Source organism: Grus americana, chromosome 3 (genome assembly GCF_028858705.1).
Source record: "Grus americana isolate bGruAme1 chromosome 3, bGruAme1.mat, whole genome shotgun sequence".
Lineage (NCBI taxonomy): Eukaryota > Metazoa > Chordata > Aves > Gruiformes > Gruidae > Grus > Grus americana.
Window position 1 is genome coordinate 124,897,468 of NC_072854.1, and position 9,310 is coordinate 124,906,777.

General features: G+C 37.1%; 1 protein-coding gene across 2 annotated transcripts in view; it reads left to right on the forward strand.

Moving 5' to 3' along the window:
* PSME4 (proteasome activator subunit 4) overlaps window positions 1-9,270 on the forward strand; it is a 65,239-nt gene extending 55,969 nt beyond the window's left edge. For both annotated transcript variants that reach the window (XM_054820428.1, XM_054820426.1), the window contains 5 exons: window positions 460-615; window positions 5,102-5,264; window positions 6,265-6,398; window positions 7,393-7,531; window positions 7,657-9,270. In XM_054820428.1, coding sequence (XP_054676403.1) covers window positions 460-615; window positions 5,102-5,264; window positions 6,265-6,398; window positions 7,393-7,527 — 588 coding nt within the window. In that variant the 3' untranslated portion in view covers window positions 7,528-7,531; window positions 7,657-9,270. The remainder of the gene's footprint in view (window positions 1-459; window positions 616-5,101; window positions 5,265-6,264; window positions 6,399-7,392; window positions 7,532-7,656) is intronic.
* The last annotated feature ends 40 nt before the right edge of the window (window positions 9,271-9,310 follow it).

Here is a 9,310-nt window from a genome sequence, read left to right on the forward strand (position 1 = left end):
GCCAGGCTGCACCCATGCATGGTGCTTTGAATAATTTGGACTTCTATAAGCATGTGGAGGTGAAAGTAAAGGAACTTGGAAAAACTTTGCTTTCCAGATCCACTGTATAGAATATATATATAGTCAAACAGAACAGAATTTCTGTTTTGTTTTTATCTGCCTTCTGACTGATGTTGGAAATTAATCAAAGGGAGAAACTTGCCTACTTTGTCTTTTACAGTATTAGGTGCCTGTTAAATAACAGTAGGCTTTGGAAGCTAAGCCTGTAATAAATTATTATTAAAATAACAACTGTGCTTTGGAAATTGAAGAGTGCATGAAACAAAAATATCTGAATAAGGGAAGTTATTTGGAACTGTCCCCAAAACCTTTTTCGTAAATACTGTTAGCTTTACATTGAGTAGCTGCTTTCCTTCACATTCCTCCTTTCTCATAATTATTATTGATTTTTGCTCATAGACAGCAAGAAGCAATTCTTGGCATGCTAGGTATACCATATTAACCTACCTCCAGACCATGGTGTTCTACAATCTCTTCATCTTTCTCAACAATGAAGAAGCAGTCAATGACATTAGATGGTTGGTTATAAAACTCCTGGAAGATGAACAGCTTGAGGCAAGTAAAACCTTTTCTGAAATGCTTTGTTTCACGTGACTGGTTTCTTGCCCTTGTCAAGTTTTATGAAAAAGCTACTGGTTTTAAATTAATACAGCAAGTATTTCTAGCTTAGTATTCTTCTTATTTTGAAAATACAACTAGCTTTATAGGATTTATTTCTTTGATATTCCATTTTTTCTTTTAATATTCCATTCCAGGAAGCAGCTGTTTAGAAAATACTTCATTAGTAATTTTTACAAGTTCCATTGTTCCTACTTCTTCAACAGAATGGAACACTGCTTTGTTTCATTCTTGGTTTAAGTACAGCTGAAGTAGGATTATTATCATTTTACTATAAAGATTAGCATGCACGTTGGGAGAAAATTCAACCTCCAACAACGTAAAATGCCTTCCTATTTGAAAACTATATAAAACCTCTATTTGTTACTGTGTAGGTCTCTTTCCCATTTAATTGTATCAGCTTAATGACAAAAATACTCCTTTTTTTTATACATCCAGCTTACTAAGGAAGTATTTCTTTAGTTACGAGTAGATTTTTCTTTAGTTTTGTGAAAGATGCATGCATAAAAGGACAGAATTTGTCTAGCAGATGCTGCTACTGATGGTGTTACATGATTCAAAAAAATAATAGTTTATAAGCCTGCTCGTCAGTCTGACAAGTTTTTGTGTGTCTCCTGAGCTAGTGATACTTCAGTATGTACAAATGCAGAGATAAAATCCAAAATCTTGATTGTGGTACATGTGTGCTGTTTTGTTTGTCGGACTTCCAAAACCTAGAGGAAAATCACAGGCTTATTTTGTTCTCTATCACTAATTCACAGAACTGAAGGCTTGTATCAAATGGTGCGAATTGAAGTATGTTTGATCACGTTCAAGCACAGTGAAGAATCCTTAGTGTTAACCTCCAGTCTGTGCCATTTCCCCTGCGCTGTCATTTTCACTGGTTTTTGGCTGTTAGCAAGTATCAGTGAAATCCTCCTCTTGGGTGCTTGGGTGCTTTTTTCCTGAGAGAAGATTCTGAAGTGTGATACCCTTCTGCCAAAACAAAGATCCTGGTTTAGGTCTTCCTGAAGCTGCATCTAGAACAGTCATTACACCTGAGATGTGAAGCTTGCTTTTGTGAATGGTGAATTGGAAATAATTTGAATTTATAAATTAAAATTTCTGACTTAAAAGGTTTGACAGGACAATCTCTACAGTACTTAGGCTGCTTGCCCAGCTGTGCCATTTCAGCCCTCAGATGAGCGCTCATGTCTTTCATGTCCCTGTTTGTTACAGTGAGCTGGAAAGCCACAGCTTGCAATCCTGTGTAACTTTTCCCACACCAGTCAGAAACATACCTCGTAATCTTACGTATTTTTGAAAAATGCCTTTTATTCACTTTAATACAATTTCTCTAGTTATTTTAAATGTACAAAATTATTCCTCTGCACTACAGAGGTGCAAATCAAAAAAGCTTATCTGTGTTCATAACCACTTATGATCATGTTGTTACCATGGAAGCTTTCACTTTTGTCAGAAAAGTAATCTTGTTCTGTCTTGATAAGAACTGGCGAGATGCGGTATCTTGCAGAGTAATTCCTATGTAACTTTTTTAGCGCTGGGTTTTTAAGATGAGAATCCCTAGCTTTAGCATTTGGTGTTTTTACCCTATAGAACTGAGATTTTGGTTCTTGGATTTAAAGATACTTTTTTGCTTATTTTGATACAAAGGTGCCAGACCTAATGATCCAACCCATCTTGCTCTTTGGTTTAATATACAGTTTGCACTTCTAGTGGTGCTAGAATTACCATTCTCAAACTTCCTGGCAATTTCATCTCTTTTTTCATGAAATCATTGCAACAGTCCTTGGCTGATGAGTGTCAAATGACCACGCCGAACGTCCAGTAGCAATGTGACTGCACTACAAAGTGACGTGGGTTGTGGGACAGTCTGGCTTCTGTTAAACACAAATTTTGTGCATCCAACGTGTTAAGCACAGGTCTTGAGAACTGAAGAAAGCTGTACTTAAATGGTATTACGGGAAATTCTCCTTCTGAAAGTCAGAGGAGTCGTGGAGCTGATGGAGTACTATGAATCTAAGAGCTAATGTGACCCTGCAGCTGGTAAAGGGAAAAACTATACAGTCCTAAAAAACAATGTCTCTGTGTACAGCAGTATCACCACCATTGAATATCACGTCTAATTTTCATGTCATTTAGGCAGTTGGAGAGAGCTGCAGGAATGATTTCAGTTTGGAAAAGCATGTTTTGTACTAAATGATGCTGTTTACTCAGGAATAGAGGAAAAGTGAAAATGACTGTGTTCAACTTGGAGTTACGGTTAAAGCGATAGCCTGGTTATTCTGAAAGCATCTTTCTTGTTTTCTCAGCCATAATTTGATCTAGGAAGCTATCTGGGTTGGTGCTTCATATGTTTATATTTTTATAAATTAGTGTGCTGAATATATAGCACTGATGTCCTGATAACTGTTTTTCATATTACACTGCAATATTACAGTACTGGGAATATTTTCTCTTTGTATAAGTAGCCCCTCACCAGTACTGCACTTAAATTTTGCTTGTGCTGTTGAGTGGTTTTGTTCTGATATTGTTACAGTTTTGTAGATCTTGGTCAGTCAATTCTAACAAAAAAAAAACTAAACCCCAAACAAAAACCGCAAACCATACTTGATTGGAAGATTATTCCTCTGCTGCCACTGTGCAGTTTTTATGTTCTATAAGTTGTCATGTGAGTATGGTGATCTGGAAATTATTTAGTGTCAGATGTTGTGATGAATGATTAGCTTGTTAATGTATGATTTTTAAAGGCTTTGCTTCTAGGTGCTCCTTGCAGCAAAGTGTTCCTTTTAGTTAGATTATTAATTTAGAAATGAAAGTGGTTTTAATACAGTGAATAGTGATGTAAATGAGTACAGTTCACTTGGGAGCTTGCTCACTTTACAGCCAAGCTTCTTTCTATTCTGGGTCTTGCATTAGCACAACATGTTTCATTTAATAGCTTAGCTCTTAAGAGACTCACAAATTGCTGATAAACAATACTGGCAGACTTTCACTTCGTACTTCTTTATACTGTTAACAAAGAAGATAACATTTGAATAATGTGTTGTAGAAATTTAAATGGCATGAAGTGAAGTCTCAAGAGCTTATTGGTAACTTACTATGTTTAATTATTGCAGCACTTGCAGCTATACTTATTGCTTTGTGGAGGTTCAGAACATTATGTTCAAGGATGTAATTTATTATAATCTGCTGCATTGGATTCAGAGCGTTGGTAGGTGCTTGTACTCCAGATAGGCAAATGTTCTGTTTAGTTACGTGTAACAGCATGTACTTACCAAAAAATCTGGCGACTGCTGTCAGGGTTGCAACAAATTGATTTGGTTTTCAAGTTGGTAGATGTTGGGAGGTTTTTGTCAGCCTGAAGTTATTGAAAGCAGAAGTGAATCTTGGAGGGACTCCAATTTAAATATGGTCTTACGGTTCTGTAACTTTATGGGTTGGGGAGATTTGAGTAGAGAAGTTAGTAATGCTGCTGGGTTATACTTGCTTTTAGAAGTGATTGAGTTGTCTCTACTTGTAGTCCACTAACAATGCACTGTAGCTGGTTTTAAAAGGAGTGGAAAAGGAGATCTGTATTTTCAGTGGTTTGACAGATTAAAATTTAGTTTAGTCTTGGTTTTTAGGGTTTCTGTGTTACCGAAGAGAAGAATAATTTTCCAACTTGGAATTCTGGGTTTTATTCATGTAGTGAAAAGAACTGATACTCAGGACAACAAGGCAAATAATGCTGGAGTGTTACAGAACTGAATTGTTGACCATGAACCACTGAAGTTAGTTGTCGTTGCGTGTTAATCCAGCATCTGTTGTATCTCTCAAAGAACTCCTGTGCTACGGGTAGAACAGAATCAGCCTTGTCTCATGAACGCATCTTCTGCCTTCTCTTGGAAAGGCTTTTCTGCCTTTGTCATTTCTAATGTCTTCTGTACATTTTAAGGGGAAAAACTAAATGGTTTTGAATAAAGTGGACTCTTTTTTTTTTTTTTGCTTGGTAAAATGTTAATACAGAGACTCTTACACATTTTGTTAAGCAGGTTGATTATTTGGGGTTGGAACATCTTGTTCTCATTCAAAGTCTGTTTTTAAGCTTTCTAAAGCTAATCTAGTCTATGATGTATATGTCTTGGCAGTGGAGTTTAATTACATTATTTGCTCGAGTAGTAGGTTACTTCATGACAAATTATGTGAAGGTAGTTCTATATTACACTAAAACTATATTTATTAATTTCTAGAGACCCATACAGCAAACTAGTAGTTTGTGATCTATGACATAACAGGATAATATTTTAAAGACTTTTGCTGGGCAGAGTTTGGTAACTTGGCCTAGCTGGATGTGCTTGAAAGGATAGTAGCGGCATAAATACCTGTTTGTTGCTGTGCATATGTGCTTAGTAACTGTGGTGTGTACTATCTCTGCTCGTAGGTGAGAGAAATGGCTGCCACCACACTAAGTGGCCTGCTCCAGTGCAATTTTCTCACTATGGATGGTCCCATGCAGACCCATTTTGAACAGCTGTGCAAGATGAGGTTACCGAAAAAACGAAAGCGAGACCTGGGCTCAGTGGTGGATACAATTCCTTCCGGTGGTAAGAAACTTGCTTCAGAGACTAAACCCCGTGCATGTTGATAGTAGGTTAGGAAGAAATAACACTTAAATGCTTATTCTGCAAGCACTCCAGATGGAATAGGATTTGTCCTGTGGTTAAGTAGTATTTAGAAAATTAATGGATACCCATAGAAGTATAAGGCCTATTGCCCACGCAAATTTTTTTCCTTCCTAAGCATTCATAAATAATAACGGTAAATCATTTGCCCGTATGTGCCTTATTACCTATTTCTGTGTATGTAGTGCAGATCCTAATCCTTGTTAAGTGCTTCAAAAATTTGATTTCCAGCATGAATGATGAATAAGAATATACTACTACCAAAAAAACCCAGTTTAATGATGTATTTCTAAGTTAAACTAATTTATTACTCTTCCAGAATTAACACTGAAGAGATTTCTCCATTGCCCGTGTGCACAGTTCAGATAGTTAAGAATGTGGATGATGAGAGATAGCTATTTCCTCAGTAAATAAACTCCCTTAGCTGCCACAATACAATTTCATTCTTTAGCCTCTATTTGTTAGCAGTGTGGGGGTTTTTTTATTCCTAAAAAAAAACCCAACACACACACAAAAAAAACCCTGAACAAAACAACCCCTTAGTTAATGTTAGTTAAGAACTTTGTCTTCTGACCAAACATTTAGTGCAGCTGAGTCACGTTCATTTGACCCAGGACCAGGTCATATCTGGTTTTCTGTAGAAGCTAGAGATCTCTCTGCTGTGGCAGGGTTGTTTGTGGGGTTTTTTTTGTTGTTGTTTTTTAATTCAGGGTCAAAACTCACTTGATATTAGTGTGTCAGTATGTTACTCTAATTAGATCACCTCTGTTTAATATACAAGCTCTCTTCAGTCATTCTCATCAGTTAAAAATAGCCTTGTTTTCACTGATAACCAGTTTTAAGTTTGGCTGTGTCATTGAGGAATGTCATAGACAAGTTGGTTGCACCTTACCAAATGTAAATTAATGCCCTGCCATTGCAGACTTGGTTAAACGCCATGCTGGTGTGCTGGGACTGAGCGCGTGTATTTTGTCAAGTCCGTATGATGTACCCACCTGGATGCCACAGCTCTTGATGGATCTCAGTGCCCATCTTAACGATCCTCAGCCGATTGAGGTAAAAATACTTAGGTCATTTTTCTAGTTAATATAACACATCTAAAATATGCTTGACTTTCCTACAAAAAAAAATAGGACGCTATTAAGAAACACAGTTTCTGCTGCTTTTTATTAAATTGTTTCAAATATGTTTTAAGTCCTGGAGTGCTGTTCAGTATTTTTTGTGGTAGTTCTGTTCTTGCTTTCAAATTTAAAGCATAAACTGAAAGCTGCAAGAACTATATCTATAATGAGGAAAAAGTCGTCTTTAATTAAAAATGTCACTTTTGTGCATGCCTAAAAAGATAGAATTGGCGTTCTAGAAAATAGGAACCTGAACCAAAAAATCACTCTGAATTTTTTAAAGCAAGGTTTTATAAGCAGCCCTAGAAACAAGTTTTTAGTGAAATAGTTACCTCTCAAACTGTTTTTTTTGCTCTATTTGGTTTTGTTGACCTTTGCTGTGCTAACCACAGTAGTGAGCTTATGGCTCAAGAACTCCTTAGATTTAACAAACTTTGCTATGGTATGCTTTATGGAATTAAGAAACTGAGCTGATTGGACTTTTCTTTTGTTAATTTAATAATAAACTTAATAACAGAAGATAGTTTTCCTCTGATTTGTTTCTTCTATGCACATTGTTTTGTCCGCTCCTCATGTTTTGAGACCCAAACCATTGGTTTGAAATACCCAAGGAAAAGGAGGAGGGGAAAAGCTTTTCATTTATACTCTATAAGAATCTATTAATTTTTTCAAACTCAGAATTGTACGTTAAAGAATCCTTTTCGTAAGAATGTTGGAGTCATGACGCTAGTCAAAAAAACTTGAACCAGAACTGTAAAAATTAAAATACTGGGGAACTGGGCTGAATTCTCTAGAGCCCTGCTAACCTTTAAGCTGCTCAAACACTTTGCTGTACTCAGCAGTTATTTTTTGTTGTATTCAACGTTTGTTTTGTCACGGAGCTTAAATCCATAACTGATACAGATCAATACTGATTGTCTGCTATGCAGATGACTGTGAAAAAAACGCTGTCAAATTTCCGGAGGACCCATCATGACAACTGGCAGGAGCATAAACAGCAGTTCACGGATGACCAGCTACTAGTGCTTACTGACCTCTTGGTTTCACCCTGCTATTATGCATAGATAGGTAAGATTATTTGTTTTGACATAAACAGTATTCCAAGAGAAGTTTTAATTTGTATTTGCATTTTTTCCTGTGGTAACAGCACAATGCAATAATCTTGGTTTGAATTCTTTGTTCCTTCTTTTCAGGTTTTTCTTGGAAAAAAGAAGGTGTAGGAACCTTTCTGCAAAATAAAGGAAACTCAGAGAAATTTATCATGTAGAAAACTCTTGTGTTGGGAATCCTGATGCCTGATCCAAACCACTTTTAAATACAAACATAAAGACCTGGTTCTATTCAAAAAGAAATTTACCTCCCCAGGGAGGAGCTGTGGGAGCCCCACGGTCTCCTTGTAACCACGCTTGCAGAGCCTGATCGTGAGTTTATTGCAAGACCCTTGTCGTTGGCCTGCGTTACACATCAGTCTTGTTTCTGCTTTCTGGCACACAGTGACTTACACCGCGCATTTCTTACCCTCTTTTTCTGACCCTTCTTCCCAGTTGTTTCTGACATCAAAGATATGCAGAGCCAGAGAGTGCTGCAAACCAGAATATTCTCAGCGAAACTCTCCGCTTCTGTTGATGCAACTTCTTACCTAGTCAGCATACAATACCGGGAACCTGTCTTTCTCAGAGTTTATTTTTCACTACTTGGATTTGAGTGCCCATCAGGTGACGGGCTCTGTATCATTCAGTCCACCTCAGGGCAGGATTGCCTTTTTGTATTTTCCTTGTCGAAATGTAAATAGCTGATCTTCTCTGTGCAGTATAGGCGATGGCAGGACAAAACGTGGGGAGTAAAAGCTCTTACTGCCTGGCCAGGTCTTCAGAGATGGCTTGACCACGTGTGGAATAAAAATCTATGATTATATGCATATTTTTAAGGGTGAATGACTATGGGTGTTTCCACGTAATTACAGCCCACAGATATGAAATTATGGACTATCAAGTGGTGGTTGAATTCACAGAAGGAAATGTGTGCACAGTGTGACAAGGCACTGAATGGCTGGCTTTTTAACAGCGTGTTCTCATAAAGATTGTCACTGTTTGAGCAAGCATATCTTGTTCGAAGATTGTGGAAGCTCTGTATCTTTTTTGCCTGCAGCTTTGTTCAGAGACTGGTATCTATTGGCTATTTAACAACATGTTTAATATGTGTTACATAGTTGTAAAAGACTGTATAAATTGTAGAGGCATTGCATTGACAAAACATTGTACAGTTTGCAACCTTTTACATAACACCATTGTGACATTAATTTGTAAAGATTCATACTTAGATGTTAATACTGTAGTAGTTCTGGCTTTTGTATCAAATCAAATGCCATTGTTAGTTTTTTAAATTATTTTCTTTAATGGAATATCTCTTCGTGTCTGAAAGGCGGAGGTTTTGTTTTGGTTTTCTTGTGTCTCGTTATTCCTGTGTCTCATTCAGATTTTAATGCAACACGCGTGGCCATCTCTAAATGCTGACATCACATATTCCGGTGTGATAAGCTCACAGAACGTGAGGTACACTGAAATAATTCATAAACTGGTGTGTGTTTTAACTTTCATGCAACCCTACAGGAGCGCTGATACATTTCGAGTGATCTACCTGCTGAGTGTGTGACTCATTCCAAACTTCAAAGCACAGCGGTGTTCCTGGTGCAGTATTTAATGAGTGTCAGCACACGGATGTAACCACTGTATAGCGTAGTGCCAAAATTATTATTTCAATTGTGTACGTAGTTTAAGACCCAATAAATGGATTGTTTGTAACATCTGCATTTTTTGGGGGGGTATTTCTAAAGCGGAAATTTCTTAT